The following is a 16,398-nucleotide window of genomic DNA, read 5'->3' as shown; positions in this document are numbered from 1 at the left end:
GAAACTGCAAAACAAAATAAAAAAAAAAACTTTAGATAAACATTTTGAACACTTCATTGGCATGGAGCTATAGAAGATAAAAGCTAAAGATATAACCCTCAAAAGAGAGGAACCCCGCCAGAAGTGAAGCAGATTGCTACTGTTCCCAAGATATTCTACACAACAGCTGAATGATAATCCCTCCTGTGGACCAGTTAAAATTACACAAACTCAGCACCCTTATTAAACAACTTGTTGGCAAAACTGGTCATGACCTTCACACATGCATTTGAAACCACAAATCTATCATGACCAACAAACTAGATAAGCTGGTGGACAACCACTCAAACAACCAAAACCTCATGTTCAGAAAGTAAACTACATTGCATATTTTCTTCACTGCCTCTTAAACAGTCCCCAAAATACTCATGAACATGGAAGAAATCCACATACTGTACTACCATTATATCAGTGAAGAACATAGAACATCCATCATGCTGTAACGCAGAACTGTAATGGTTCCAAAAGTAGACAACTTGAAACTGAAGAACCTGTGCCATCTAGTGGAGAAGAAAAATAAATATGCCGAGGTGCTCTCGACAATGCAAAGAAATCGAAGTAGGTATACTGCAGACAGCACGTTTGCCTAATGTTCTGTTAGGGACTTGCTTGGAAAAACAAAATCGAGAGTCTTTTGTGTTTGAAAAGCACTATAAAATGTTATCATCATCACCATCATTGGGTTTTCTACAGGAAAACTGACATTGGAAAATTTCGATCATGGCAGAAGGGAATTACTGTGAGATCATCTTCTTTGTTTACAAAGACACAGTGACCTTAAATATGTCTTAAAAGGATACATTTGTTTTGGAATGTTGGGATGTACATTGTACAGATTCTGCATGGTACCCATTGGCTAGCACTGTTTTATCAAAAGTTTTATTTTCAATGAGGGCAGATCATTTCAAAGAGGTTTACCTACATCTGCCCATCCTGTTAAATAACTGAAACACCTTTATGCATTTCTTGGATGCTGAACTACATTGGGGGGTGGTCTATGGATCCCTAGGGTTAGTAAACAAAAGTCAAAACAGAAGTTGCTTAGCAAAAAGTAAAACATTTTCAAAACATTTTCCAAAATAATAGATTATACTAGTATAACAAATGTGTGACATCATTTTCATGATATACAGTAAAACTTTTTTTTTTTTTTTTTTTTTTAACGCTCACAGTCTCCACATAGATGACAGGACTTCAAAGGCTCTATTTATGCTTTATTACCCACAGACACGGTTGATACACAATTTACACAAACCATGGCGTGACGTTAATGGGCAGATTAGTTCTGTGGCTTAACAACTTAATTAATAACATTGTTAATGTAACCACAAATATTCTCAACGCCCTTTAACATATAAATCAGAAACAGAGGAAAGTAATAAACTGTTGCCTTAGCTGAGAGAGACAAAAAGTCTGGCCTTTAAGCTTTTTTTTTTTTTTTTTTTTTTTTTTTTTAAAGTGTGGCAATCATCCATAATCTTCATTTGCAAGTTGAATTTGTTTATTTCAAATTTGTTTTCCATCATATTGCCCATGATGACACAACTTTTGTATTATATTACATTAACAGTACTCCACCACATTTTCAAGACATGACAGACATTTACTTTCTAGCTTTGTCTGCCTGGGTGTTTGTAAAGCTCAATTTAACCCCCACCTCTCAAAACAGAACACTACCAAATTAATTTAGATTACAATCAAGGTAATACCAGAAGGAAAAGGACCACTGGAATGTCAGAATGTTTTCCACTAGGTGTTGCCAAAATGTAGCTTTTTCATTTGAATACACCCACTCAGTCAGACAAAACAGATTTACAAAACACACATAGGTTTAATGCAGTGAAACACCAAACAATTTAAGGTGTTTAGGAAAAAAAAAAAAAAAACTGATGGAATGTACGTTGTAAATGTATGCTCAAATGTCTGACGAAAATAAAATGCTGAAAGACTGCCAGACTTTAAAGGATAGTAGAAGTGCCAGCAAGAAAAAAAGAATGTATAGGCTTCCAAAACTTAAGTTACTTTCATTCTGTCTAGCCAGGCATTTAAACAAAGCCTAAAAACTACAAATTGTATGGTCATTTATTCAACTAGCTAAATGTTGTAGTCATCTGGTCAAATGCCTCGTTTGCCAGGAGAATGAATGTGACATACTGTACCTACATAACAAAACAAAAAATACACTCAAAATGCAATTTACCCATAAAACAGATATAGAAACTATAAAATACTTTAAGATAATCGTTTGGCATTCAGGCATAGAAAATAAAAGCAAAATATACACGCCTTAAAAGACAGGAACCAGAATTTGGCAGGAGACAACAGAACAGAGGAATCCACTTGGTATGGTAATATTATTTGAGAATGAGGATAACGCATGCACTGGTACCAGCCAGAGAGTCTTGGAGAAAAGCCAAAACTCCCAACAATCAAGTTTTTACAGTTAGCTCCTAAATACCTCCTGACACACAGGGTTATTTAGAAATGAATATGGTTTGGGGGCAGGATGTCTTGATAGGGTCTGGGGCGTGGGGGGCTTTAATTTAGTTTAATTTACTGCCTACACACTAGTGCTGGAAACAATCACATAAAAGACCAACCGTGACTGAACTTTAGACGATTTACTCTTGCTTGTTTGATCGCATGTGTGATTCTTTGGATGACTACTGTGTTGCTGTGCATCCTTACATCTGGTTGTTGCCCTTGCTCTTAGTTTATTGTGTGTTCAATCCTTTGGCTTGCACTCATTGTCCCAGTGTAAATACCTGCCATTACTACTGTGTGCATTTATATCCAAACAGCGTATGTGTTGAAGTCTCATTAATCTTTGCTATTTAAACAGGCAATATAAACATTGTTCACTGGTGTATAAGTTCAAAACCCTAATCTACAGAGCTGTTTTACAGTTAGCCCTAAGCTATAAGCATAGCCTTTCAGCCATGCTTTTAACATTTACACAAAAAAATATTTTGACAAACATTCTTATCTGTTGAGGTACAAAATAAAATTAGGATTGCTGTCACAGACCACTGAATTATAGAAAGACAAAAATACAAAATGGGATCCTGGTTTTTTTGGTTATTTTATAGCCAATTGGAAGCTATGAATGGTAATTATGGCTTTGTTATTAACCTAAATGCACATTAAAGCTCAAACAGCCCACAACAGAAAAGGCCTAATATATGTTTGCTTTATAGCGACCCGAGTGAAACAGAAATGGGGTATTTGAAAAACAAAACTGGTAATTTGGCATCACTGGTGAAAAACAAAAAAAAAGAATGGTAATAAGGCAGATTTTTACTGTACCACACTGGCAATCGTATCCGTAGAACACAGCTGGTATCAAATGTTTAGACAATAACTCATGGTCAACAACACATTCATATAACCCTGCAAATCTAACATTTGAGGTTTTCACAGTGGGATTGCAGCCGTTTTATAAAAATACCGCCACAGAAAAGGGCTACATGGTTTATGAGATATTAGCAGGTGAAATAGCAGCGGCTGGCAGTGAAAATAGAACGTAAAAAAAAACAACACCTCACAGGGTTGCTAATTTAGTAGCACAGTCAAAAACCACTAGAACACCTGTGTACTCGATTACAAAACATAAAAGCAATGTCTTAATAGTTGATTAAAATCTTCATGCTGGCAGTTCTTAAGATACCAAAAATAACCATAGATAAGTTTATAATAAAAGCCCATAATATAAATAGGCTGGTAGAGTTAAGAATGAATTCAGCCTAAACATGTATTTGGATGCCTAGTATGTGTAGCTTTGAATCTTACTTCAAAGCTATAACTGTACTTCTTTCTAAGGACCACCCTCAAGACAGCTCAGTCTTCATGCCTTGCCAAGTCCCTATAGCGCCAGCAACAGTGGTTTTATAATGGAAGATACCAAATACCAGCAACACTTATTTTAAACAACACCCCCAACCTCCTGCATTGGCTTTTTGATTGATCCGGGTGGGAACCAAAACAAATACATTGGTGCATTATATACAATAAGCTCAGGATTTATTCTCTGAGGGGTCACAGATCACAGATTAAAAGCAAAAATATTACTCAGATTATTTAGCAAGAAATTCTGGTCCTTACCAAAGCAGTTCCCCTTGTGAGGCATGAACATTTTACAGGATGTTGCAATCTGAAGTTCAGCACCAATTACTGTCTTGATCACGAGATCTTCCACTTTGGCCATTAGCGCTGAAACAAAAAATGACAGTACCACTATTAGCTTCAAAAGGTATGTACAATATAATCACTGAAATGCCTTTTTTATTGCACCACATTCAAAAGACAGCTATTCTAATATATGTTGGCAATACTGTTGTAATAACCAATACAGTGCTTTAACCCCCTGTCCAATTCTGATGAAATGTTTAATTAGCACAAGTTTTTAAGTGCATGATAGGGGTATTGGAGGTTGTCTGAATGTCACAGTTACAATTTTTTACTTATCTAGAGAAGCACTTATTCAGTTGGAATGAAACTGGTTCTGGAGGTGAGCACAAGCCAGGGAGAGTTTTGGAATCTGTTGGGTATATATGAATGCCGCTGTCTGTGTGCTGTATGTCGAACTTAAATTCCTACATGTGCATATAGTGGATATAGAATGTGGCAATCCACTTTCTTTACTAATTTAGCTTATCAGCTGTTTATTCCTAATTAACTACTGAATGCCGAGCATGTTTTCACGGTACCTCACTACACATGTGTACAGTCCTAAAATGTCTCCTAGTGCAGTGCAGTGCACAGTAGTTTCACTTTGTTATACACGAGAACTCACATGTTGTGTCCTTCCCTTCTTGCTTCAGGTACCTCAGCATAGCACTCATGCTCCATTTGTTCCCATAGTCCTCCACTTCCGGGTCATCGCAGCTAAAAAATAAAACAGAAATAAATAGAACAGAAAGTACAGTAAACCAAATGATACCGTTTTTGAGGCATCTGATTAGTCTCTAAATTCAGAAATACAAACACTTTTTTCTCTTTTTTTTTTTTTTTTACTGTGGTTATCAAGTAAAAGAAAATCAACTAGATTAGTGACCACAGATGAAGAAAATGGCCCTTGCAGTGCATTATCATTACCTGACATAGTCACTGCTCTTTTTGTTGACACTGTAGTTAGTCAGATGCATAAACTGGTTCTTAATGTTCTTTGTAGCTCGATCATATTTTACTGTAGCAAACCTGTGGATTAAAAGCAAAGCATTATGAACAGAATGTTCGTCTGTATGTGGGCTGATTGCAAATGTAACAGTTGTACAGATTAAAATACAGGGAGTGAAAATGTGTTGATCAGCCAAACTAACTCACCAGGTACACGGCAGGTACAATCTGTTTGTGCTACTTAGCTAGTATAAAGAGAAATTCTCCCTCTAATCAAATGTAAACATGAAGTACAATAGATAGAGATATAGCTTTTTATATAACCCAGAAAATATGAAGTAAAATTGTTTGACAGTGCTGCGGCAGCAGCTTTGTAAAACGTCTACCAGAAGTGTTTTTATTTTTTATTGCATACTCCTAAATCAAACTTGACAGAAATCACACTTTATCTAGACAGTTGAACAAACAACTGTGTCATCCTTTATAAAAAAATTTAAAAAAAGTTACCCTTAAAACTAAAAAGAAGGATGCTATGGAAATAGGTCAAACTTGTTGGGTCAAAGGGAACTTCTGTAGCAATTCAAAAGCTATGCACTGGAAGAAGAAACATGATTGGGCACTGGTTAATCTTTCACTTGCTGTGTATTTCTCAGGAGTGGACAGAGAGTGCGAAGTAATGGAGAACTCCTTGGCATGGACTGATTACCTGAATACCTTCAAAACCACAGGAATGTTAAAGATAAAAGGATGAAAACAGAGTACAGCCAGCAGTTATTACTCACAGCTGATACTGCAGCAAAGCAGCAGCTTCCAAATGCACATCAGAGTCAATCAGGATTAACAAGATAAATATATTTTATGAATATTATAAAGACGTTTTTGTTCCTTAGAAACATGATCAGATTTTCATGATTGTGCAGGAAATGTAACAAGTTAAAACTGAATCATTACACATCATAATTATATGACTGCACTAACCATAAATAATGACTAGTGCTCCTCTATAATTTATTTATTTAGCAGAAGCCTTTATCCAAGGCGACTTGCAGAGACTTGGGTGTGTGAACTACGCATCAGCTGCAGAGTCACTTACAACTACGTCTCACCCGAAAGACGGAGCACAAGGAGGTTAAGTGACTTGCTCAGGGTCACACAGTGAGTCAGTGGCTGAGGTCGGATTTGAACTGGGGACCTCCTGGTTACAAGCCCTTTTCTTTAACCACTGGACCATAATAAATATATTTCCTCAGTGTCTCTTGTTTTGAAAGTGCTGTTTAATTTATTACTTTTGCCCTGGGCAATAAAAGTTACATGGTACATAATTGTATTATATTTAAGGTTTTTTTTTATATAAAGTATGTACATTTAAGTATTTACACCACTGTATATTTTAAAATCACCTATGTGTCAGATCAATAGTCATATAAATATAAAGATAAAACATTTGATAGACATACCTAAGAAGGGATGCTTTTTTATTTTCTATTTCTTCATATAATTATATGAGCAATCCACTTTTGCTTACATTCTACTCAAAAAAAGAAGCTTCTCAGTCTATTGGGAAAGGATCGCTGCTTGTTAATCCAGACAGTTTACTGAACAAGCCAGACTTAAATGGGTTTGCTGCCATCTAGTGTTTCACAAATACATTACATTACAACTTTAACCTGTTGTTAAATATGGTAAACCAATTAAATAACTGAAATAACTCACCGTGTCAGTCCTTCTTCATAGAGGTAAATGGTAAGAGGGTCATAAGAGGTTACCAGCACATACAACCGCACATCAAACTTAAAATCTAAACAGAAAGAAGAGACAGCAAAGAGAACAACAATCAGCTAAAACAGTATTTAATCTATAATTATTCTGTAGTTGCTGTTAATTATCAAGAATCTGTTTTTTAACTAACTACAACGTCAAGTAATATATATCACCTGATAGTATGTATGTATATATATATATATATATATATATATATATATATATATATATATATATATATATACACACACACACATACACACACACATACAGTATATCCTCTATAAAAGTTCTAAGAATGTGTATTTTATTTTTTGAGATACCGTAGTTCTTATTTTGTTGTTAAAACTTACCATCAATTAATAAAGGGTTGCTGATATACCGCGATACAAGAATATTCTCATCCAAGGGAATCTGGTTTGGCTAAAAAAGTGAAATAATAATAATAATAATAATAATAATAATAATAATAATAATAATAATATCTTGTCATTCCTAACAGGTTGAGCTTGCTATAGCTATACTGTTAATACTGAGATCCTTCACGTAAACTATAAGCAATGTTAAGTTTTATTTGAAAATATCAGAAATAAAACATCTACATTGCATTTTTTTTTTCTGCCAACAGACATTGCTGGCCAAATGACAAAAAACTAATAAATATTAGATTAGCATAAAAAGACATGAAATGTTACTCCCCGAGAAACATTCAAAGACTCACTTAGCCATTTCAGGTTTTTCACTCAATCTTATTCGTATGATTCTGTATGACACTGACTCTGTGTTTTTACTGTTTAAATGTACTATGCCCTGTATTTCACTGTATTTAATGTATTATGCATTGTTCCTCACTATCTTGTAAAGCGCTTTGATGGTGGTCCACTATGAAAGGCGCTATATAAAATAAATATTGATTGATTGATTAGCAGCGACAGTACTATTGCTTTAATTTTAAGGAATAGCCAGATTACCCTTTACATACATACATATATATAAAGTTTATCCACCCAACATTATGGTAATTTGAACTATTAGCCTGTTAAATGTTTCATATCAAAAAGGACAAACACCTTTCATTAATTCTTGGAACTGTGGTCCCCATGTTGATTGTAATCATTCTCCCAGTCACAAGGTTGAAAGTATCCATGTATGCATAACATATACAAACTACATTCACCTGTAGGACACTTTGAAATACTACATCTAATTATAATCACTTTTTCATTTACTTAACATAACAACTGTAATACAGCCCAAAATCGCATTTGGTGGGGTGGTGGGTTAACACTAAGGTTAAAGTTAATCTAAATGCATATCACACTATATTCATTAAAAAAAAAAAAATTAAAAATCGCTGAGTTCATCTAAAGAACTTACGTTGCTGACAAGGTAAATCCCACGTCCTCTGGAAGAAGCCACAGGCTTTATAATCCATGGTCCCTTATCTTTTGAGTATGCACCTAGAAAAAACAAAGTAAAACACAGCACATCAGCATTCAGTTATGGAAAGGTATAACAAGTACAGTACATGGTTTGGCATTGTATTGAATATTTATTGTGCCATACTTTAAAAGATTACACTAGACATGTTTCTGCGGTCTAATACTCTATTAAATCTCATTCCCTCCCACCGAAACCTACCCTGCCCTTCTTTAACCCTGGAGAGAACACTATAGAGCAGTGGTACTCAACTCTAGGCCTTGAGATCCATTCCAGTCCTGGTCTTTATTCCAACCAGGTCCTAAATTAGTTAATTGCCTCTTAGCAGCTTCAATTAATTACATTAGAACCTGCTTGGAGTAAAGACCTGGACTGGATTGGCTCTCGAGAGCCAGAGTTGCGGACCACTGCTATAGATAATGCAAAAAAGTAAAACAAGAAATAAATATTGGTATTTAATATATTGGACATGCAATAAATGGTGGTCTGGGGTTATTTTAATGGGACGTTATCTTCTAAAACCAAGGGGTCATTGAGAAAAACTTGCTGAAACTTTAGTCTAGTTTTTCATTATGTAAAAACTGTGAAAACATACTTCCTGTGTGTGCACATTTAAAATGGACACAATAATCTATTAAAAAATGTAAGTACTTACTGCAGAACTCCTGATACTCAACGGGAAGCAGAAAGGTTTGTGGGACAATGTGGAAGTTTTTAAATCCATTTAATTGCTGCATTCGCTGGATGTTTTTAAAAAGTCTGTCTTTCCTTGTCAGCTCATACGACCTGGAATAAAGAAATAAAAACATACTTTGACAAGAGAATATTCAGTTCTATGTCTTTAGTTTAGGTCACTTACTTTCAAGGTATTGATCATTCAAGTTGACATATCACTGATGGTTTCAATTATGAACTAAAATATGCACGGTTCCACAAAAATCCTTATACAATTAATAGTATTAAAGTACTTCTCAGAGCACCAGGTTTTTATTATAGGGAATACAATAAAATGTAATTATTTCTTATAAAGAATTACATTTTATATTTGTATGCATGGTTGTACACAATTGGTCCTAATTTAGCACATAAACTAATTCCTGTGGATCACATTTAATCAGCCATAGATCTTAAAATAGGTATACCATAGCTGGTCAAAGTTAGCCAGATGGTGTAAGAGCACAGCAGATGGGACAACATTAAGTGTATTCTTTTCAACAGTGTTGTTCTATACGTCACCAAATCCTGATTAAGCTTTCATATCACCTGGGAAAATGGTTGACTTTCTGAAACTCTTGAAGGTTGCGTAGAAGGTAGGGCTTGAGATGAGATCCGGTCCACATCAGATTGAAATCATTACTATTTGGATGCACCTGTAGAAAGAGTCAAGTCTATAGGGTGTTTTTTTGGTTTTTTTTGGCTTTGATTTTATCTAAAACTGATGAACAGATTATTCACAGCTGGCTTTTTCCATTGATAATTGCTCATGCAAGTCTATTATAGAAAAAGAGGTTTGAGTTTAAAAAACAGTGTTTGGGGTTGTAGTCGACTCTTTACTAAACTACAATGCAAAATAAAAAAATGCTTTGAATACAAAAGCGTCATTAACAACAAAGTGTCAAAGAACAGTTGAGTTTTCCTGAATGTATGCATACCTAAGAATAACAACATTGAATGCCTAAACACAGTTAACCAAAATTACTAACAGCCACATTACTGTCGACAATGGCCCAAATCCCATTTGCCAGAAATGCCACACATCAACTGATGATCTTGGGGGAGGTAGGGGGGGGAGACATTACCTCATGAAATCCATGAACTGTTAAAATACTGCGAACCAAACGGCTCTCAGTTCGAACAATCTTGTAGGCCAAATGATACCGCTCTTGAGAAAATGAAAATGACACACTGTTACAAATATCGCACTTTTCATAAAACACAGTTTTTATAAGAATTCACCCCTCCTTAAATTAATAGGTCAATTAATGTAGTAGAATTGCCTTTCATATTTATTACAGTTTTTATTAGAAATTCCTACCACAAGTAAGTTTGCCATTTTTTATTGACAGAATAAATGTTAACATCTGTTTTTTCATTTTTATTTGTAAAATAAAATAACATAAATCATAAACATTAACATTTAAACGTAGCCATCTTATGTGTGTTTCCATAAAGAAAATCATGGTCTTTTTACCTCCGATGGACCGGACATTGACATCTTTAGTTACAATTGCTTCTGCTTGGAAAAGTAAGACTGGGATTCTCTTGCTGATTCCACTCCACGCTATACAAGGGTGATCCCTAAAAACACAAAACATACCCTGTTAAAACTGCTTTTTAAAGTACTAACATGGAAATGTATTCACTTTTTAAACCCCTTTTTATATGGGTCTAGGAAATAGCTGACCAGTAAGCCGTCTTTTAGCATGTCCCAATACTGTAAGTATAAGACACAAGTGACATGACTGGTTTCACAGAACCCAATCTGCACTGCTACCTAAGGCAAGGTAGTCCAAGATTAGTGTTAATGGAGGCCTGTGAAACCTATGAAATTATTGCACTAGAAATGTTTAGGAGAATTGTTCTGTGTAGTTACTTTTTACTGTATCTGATAAAGATAGGGTTCAATCTTTCCAAAACGACCATGTTCATTTCAAAATGCACGATTTTATATACATATCTACAAAACACTCAATGGTAGAATTTGTAGTAATACTAAAATAAATGTATACAATTCTTTGACAAACACTAGAAGTGTTTGTGAATGTCTTTAATGTCTCAGATATTTTTAACAAATTCAGAATACTTTGCTTTCTTATTGCGTGCAGGGTGGTCTTTATATCTTCAATTTATGGGGATGCTCAGTTTAGATAGGGGTTAGTCAAATATACTGCAATCATATACTGCAAGGCACAGATATGCCAGGCTATTAATTATCTCAATTTGTTAGCACAAAATCCCAATCAGTGACAGTCTTATGCAACAAAGCAAAATGAATGTATTGAGAAAAAGATGTGAAAACACCAATACTTAAATGTATTGTCATTTTAGAAGTCAACATTATTAACTTTCCAGAAAATATTATTTTAACTGCTATTTAACTGCAGCCCTTTTCTTACTGAATCAACAAGAGTGAAGCACAGTAATTCATCACAGGAAGCACATGTACTGGATAGTGCACACAATACATAGATCTACTTACTCTGGGTCCTCTTCTTCCGAGGAAGACCCTGAATTATCTTTATCACGTCTCACTGCTGGCATTTTCTACACTTAACAGGGCACTGTCTGGTGATGCAATCTGCTTTATGTCAGCTTTTCCACATTCTGAGTGTTGACATCTCTAACCAGGTCAGGTCAGGGCAGGTCACTTTAACAAGTTATTGTTTTACACTGCAAAAGTAAATGAAAATCAAACCCATCGAGTTTATTTTATTAGATGTCAGTGTATTGTTTAAACATCAATGCACGTTTTTACATTCAAAACTATTCACATAATTATTGTATATTATACATTTCATAAAATAACGTAAATAAGTCCTATACAGGTATTAATTTCCAATGATTGTATTCAAAACACAAACCAATACTACCTTGCTTATACAGTGCATTCGAGATCTCACTGAAACCACAACGCAGTACATTTTATATAATTGATATTGCACCGTTACTGTAGTAATTGGGCCCCCAAGGCATAACAAACAATATCGTGTAGCCAAGCTTATCTTATCTGGTATATTTTTTTATATCATTTAGCAACATTTGGGACTGTTAACTCCTTTCACGGACTAGTTTTATAACACCAAACGTATTACAGTCAAGACACTTGTAGGATTATGCGATACATTGAAATGTCACTTAAACATACACTACACAGTACTTATCATTTTACAAACTATGCTTTGTCTGCATGTCGTTTTTTATTTTGTAGCGGTTTACTTGCTTCGTTGATAAAGCTAAGGTCAATTCTGTTTTAGGCGAGTTCTTTCCTAGTCTTTACAGAAATTCACTGTACAATTGGGTTTAACCCTTATGCATCTTAGCCTCTGTAGTTGCTTTTTACTTTTACGTTGTATACAGACAGTATTTTAACAAACAATAACAGAACAGATACACGAAGAACCGAGATTATTATTTACCTGTCGCACGTCATTGTTTATTCTTTAAATAAATGAGTCTCCGCCGAATTTATATGATGTAATAACTTAATCCCCCGTTCAGTTTTGCTGTCAGCTGTAACTACAACAACCAACGGGTGCCCGACAAACAGAGCATGCGCTTCCCGAAAAGACTCTGCGCAACGTAAAGAGACGTGACGTTGTAGTGTGTTAAATAACAGACAGAAGTCATTGTGTGTGATCTGCGCTTGCGCGCTGGAACATCAACTTTAAATACAGTATTTGGCGTAGCTGCGTATGTGGAGAGCGGTTTCCTTTATCACTTGGATGGAACAAGAGGCTTTACAGATTATTGAAAACCCGTATTATTATTATTATTATTATTATTATTATTATTATTATTATTATTATTATTACGAACATGACGTTTCGAGTTTTACTGCTTACAACTTCTGCCTGTAATTCAAAAACATATCCTGATGAAGATGACAATAAAAGTAAAAAAACACATGTATTTTATTTGTAGTTTTAAACTGTGCATTTGAGTTTAATTTACATATCTTGTCAAGCGTAGGAAATATGCGATTTGTTTAACTGTGTCTGGTAGTAGAACCCACATTCCCGTAACCTCCATTTAGTTATACATGTAGTTAGACAGAATCTGCATTTGTACTGTTGTACAGCATCACTTTTACATTATTAAATATTTACATTGAAATACTTACATCTGTAACAAATAAACGAATCCCAGAATAACTTTCAGAAAATAAACTGCTTTATTTTAATATGGATAAAGGCGTCTGTCACATAAATAAATAATAATAATAATACTATAACTTGTGGCTATTGCACAATTGCATACATTATGTTATTTTCGCATGGTAGTTTTAAATATGTGTAGCTTTGCTATAACGTCAGACACATAAGTGTTTAAATATACTGAGCATGCGCCGCTATGAGTAGTACATAACGCGTCGCATAGCAACGCGCCGGGTCTTCAAAATGATTTGTCTTCTTAAAGAAGGCAGCAACCCAATGACTGGTGGAATACTTCAAGTAAGGCGGTACCACAATGACGTTTGTACACCTAACGACCTGGTGGTGTTACATTGGACGTCTATGATTAGCCATGACACGTGTCTATCACACTAAACCTTACGAAATAATAACATTTCAGCCAAAGGACTCGTCGCATTTCTGACAAAAGTTTTTACAAATATAGCCAATTAATACCTGAGGTGGTACGCTGTTAAGGTAGGATATTCATCTAATGTACTCTGTAATGCATACTAATTATTTTACTTATTTTTTAGCAACGTTTTTATGAGATCCACGGTGCAGGTTTAGTCATGTAATTTGTGGTGTTGTGTCTTTTCTTTTCTTTTTTTTTTTAAACAGTAAGATATGAATGCATTTGCGGTTTCTTTTTCAGATATGTATTTTTCGTGTGATACGACCTGTCTCTAACAGGGGTTCACAGTAGAATATGTTTTGGCAAGAGGAACTGGAGGATATCGATTGCGAATTCCACTATTCTTCAAATCCAGAGATAATAAATCTGTGTAGGCTACGCTGATTTATTAAGGACGAAACAATTGACAAATGAACTGTCAATGACAAAAACGACGGGTTGCTTGAATAGGGGATGTCTCCAAAAAAGCATGCACATTTTCACACAGAAATATCTGTCTGCTACATTCATCGACAATGCTGCCTGCAAATTACTATTACTAGAAAACAAGCCCTGTTTCTAGTCCTACCTTGCTTATACAGTGCATTCGAGTTTGTTTACAGATTTTACTTGTAGGGATCGCTAGCTTCATCACCACTTCAAAGCTACATGCAATACCTAACTGAGACAGAATATACACGCTCCTGCCACCACATGCAGTAAAAGGAGGTTACAAGTGTGTCTTTATTACTATACCAACATTGCACAGAGAACACATATTTGTAACTGTGTATGGAGCGCCAAATATTTTGTGCTGTGAGTTTATCATGCAAAACCCGAGACATACTGTATAAACAACTAAACTACATGGCCATTCAAGGAATCTTTTTTTAATATAAATAAACACATTATATGTGATTTGTATGTGTATTTCCCCCCTTTGTAGTGGTTTGTAGGTACCAGACGTGTGCTGAAATGGGTCGGTTCCTTAATGTGCTCCGCAGCTGGCTGGTAATTGTGTCAGTGATTGCCTTGGGAAATTCAGTCCAGAGTTTTCGCGATCACAGCTTCCTCTCGGAGAAACTATACACCGGAATGCCAGAGTTTGGTGAGTACTTTCTCAGCCCCAGAAAATCTAATGGAAGTCTGTTGTGAATTTTACAGCAAATGTATATGCTTATTGTCATTGTTGTTTTTTTTTGCGTGTGTACAGTAAATGGTCTTCAAGCTCGAACCTTTGGAATCTGGACCCTTCTCTCCTCTGTCATTCGATGTGCCTGTGCATTGGACATACAGAACAAAACGTATGAATGCACTCTGTATTTCAATATTGTACCGGGGAGAGAGAGAGATAGATATACAAAATAAAAAAACTAAAAAAAAACTTGTGTACTGGGGAGAATTTACTTTTCTTATTTTTATTTTATTTTTAATTTCTTTAAATAACCTTATTCATTTAACTTCTGCAGTATTTGGGCACAAACCAGCAATATGATTACTTTGTGTTTACTTCTAAAACCTCGCTTATAATGAATACAGACTCAGATCAGCACAACTATTTCAGGGAAACCGTTTAACCTCAGGTCCAAGGATATTTGGTTTCAACAAGGGCATTACTGGTATTGTTTAGTGCTAAAGTTGAGCTGGTGTAAACAATGAGTATTATTGTAATTAATAACCCTATACATTTTTTATATCTTACAGATTGTATCACATCACACTGGGTACCTTTGTTCTGGCTCTTGGTCATTTCCTGTCCGAGGCGTTTATTTACAAAACTGCTCCACTGACAATTGGTGTTATGGCACCTCTAATAGTAGCAAGTAAGTAGAACCGAGGTGGAATTTACCAGGACTCTGTACAATGACCATAACCTTTAAAATCACTACAGCATGCAACTTGTAATACAGGGTGGCTATCCAGTCGCTTAGTACTCCCAAAAAGTATTGCAGACAAACTGCATGCAACTCTTGAGCAGTTAATGCAGTAACAGACCCCCTGTCTCTCATGGTGCTAGTATTAGAATGTAGTTGCCCATCATCTGGTGCCTCCTCTGCCTGTTCGTATACTATCCCAGCAGTTATTAAATGGCCACGTTACAGCATACCTGCCCTGTGTATACTCTCTCAAGATATATCAACATGTCCCATGTGAAGGAATAGGCATTCCACCTCGCTGGTGCTTACAGCTCTCAGCGATATTCAGCTACCACTCTCTTCTGTTGACAGGTGTTTCTATCGGTGGGATGCTGATTGGTTTTCAGTGTGTGGCAGAGCCAGAGGAAGTGATGGGAGCCCGTCAGAAAAAAAGAAACTGAATGTCTGGGAGGGGGGGATGGACAGGAGAAGGTTCAGGAAAAAATGTAATTACTGTGCACATCTTAACCTCTATATATATATATGTATTAACTTGAAACAAATCTTACTGCTGACACCTCCTGGCATGTCAAAGTTTCTAGATGGCGCCTTGTATTTAAGCTTGCATCTTACTCGACGATGTCCTCTCCCTTCTGGTGAGGTACGTTGTTTATTGTCTTACTACGTGGTGTGTGCATGAGTACATGTTGGACACAATCGGGACACTATTACTTGCAGTGACATACACAAGCCAGGGGCATGTTGGATTTATTGTTTACCGGTATATGTACGTAATAGAATCAAGACCATTTTTAAAAAAATAAATAAATAAAATCCATAAAAATAAACTGTTAAATATGTTTCGTGTGTGACTTAATAGTTAAACAAATATAAATTCAAG

The 16,398-nt window shown here is 35.4% G+C and overlaps 2 protein-coding genes across 5 annotated transcripts in view; one reads left to right on the top strand and one right to left on the bottom strand.

The window, feature by feature from the left end:
- LOC117424546 (tubulin polyglutamylase TTLL5-like) overlaps positions 1 to 13,422 on the bottom strand; it is a 51,381-nt gene extending 37,959 nt beyond the window's left edge. Inside the window, exons 1-13 of one of the 4 annotated variants that reach the window (XM_058991830.1) lie at positions 13,196 to 13,422; positions 12,492 to 12,645; positions 11,555 to 11,745; positions 10,547 to 10,653; positions 10,155 to 10,237; positions 9,619 to 9,725; positions 9,011 to 9,141; positions 8,293 to 8,375; positions 7,269 to 7,338; positions 6,868 to 6,952; positions 5,134 to 5,235; positions 4,832 to 4,923; positions 4,141 to 4,248 (exon numbers count right to left, since the gene is read on the bottom strand). In XM_058991830.1, coding sequence (XP_058847813.1) covers positions 4,141 to 4,248; positions 4,832 to 4,923; positions 5,134 to 5,235; positions 6,868 to 6,952; positions 7,269 to 7,338; positions 8,293 to 8,375; positions 9,011 to 9,141; positions 9,619 to 9,725; positions 10,155 to 10,237; positions 10,547 to 10,653; positions 11,555 to 11,616 — 1,030 coding nt within the window. In that variant the 5' untranslated portion in view covers positions 11,617 to 11,745; positions 12,492 to 12,645; positions 13,196 to 13,422. The remainder of the gene's footprint in view (positions 1 to 4,140; positions 4,249 to 4,831; positions 4,924 to 5,133; positions 5,236 to 6,867; positions 6,953 to 7,268; positions 7,339 to 8,292; positions 8,376 to 9,010; positions 9,142 to 9,618; positions 9,726 to 10,154; positions 10,238 to 10,546; positions 10,654 to 11,554; positions 11,746 to 12,491; positions 12,646 to 13,195) is intronic. The other 3 variants (XM_058991829.1, XM_058991827.1, XM_058991828.1) reach the window with 3 other exon arrangements.
- Positions 13,423 to 13,558: 136 nt separating this feature from the next.
- LOC117962263 (ergosterol biosynthetic protein 28 homolog) lies at positions 13,559 to 16,357 on the top strand. The gene is made up of 5 exons (XM_058991836.1): positions 13,559 to 13,724; positions 14,588 to 14,749; positions 14,855 to 14,945; positions 15,346 to 15,464; positions 15,870 to 16,357. Exons 2-5 carry the CDS (start codon positions 14,617 to 14,619, stop codon positions 15,956 to 15,958), a joined length of 432 nt encoding a protein of 143 aa, XP_058847819.1. The 5' UTR covers positions 13,559 to 13,724; positions 14,588 to 14,616; the 3' UTR covers positions 15,959 to 16,357.
- Positions 16,358 to 16,398: the final 41 nt, after the last annotated feature.

This window comes from Acipenser ruthenus, chromosome 18, assembly GCF_902713425.1.
Source record: "Acipenser ruthenus chromosome 18, fAciRut3.2 maternal haplotype, whole genome shotgun sequence".
Classification (NCBI taxonomy): Eukaryota; Metazoa; Chordata; class Actinopteri; order Acipenseriformes; family Acipenseridae; genus Acipenser; species Acipenser ruthenus.
This window is presented reverse-complemented; position numbering and strand designations above follow the sequence as displayed.

Bases quoted from the DNA above. Each gene is read 5' to 3' on its own strand.
- LOC117962263 (XM_058991836.1), top strand. From the start codon at position 14,617: ATGGGTCGGTTCCTTAATGTGCTCCGCAGCTGGCTGGTAATTGTGTCA. The intron at 14,750-14,854 runs GTGAGTACTTTC...GCGTGTGTACAG, and splicing joins CACCGGAATGCCAGAGTTTG to TAAATGGTCTTCAAGCTCGA. The intron at 14,946-15,345 runs GTATGAATGCAC...TATATCTTACAG, and splicing joins TTGGACATACAGAACAAAAC to ATTGTATCACATCACACTGG.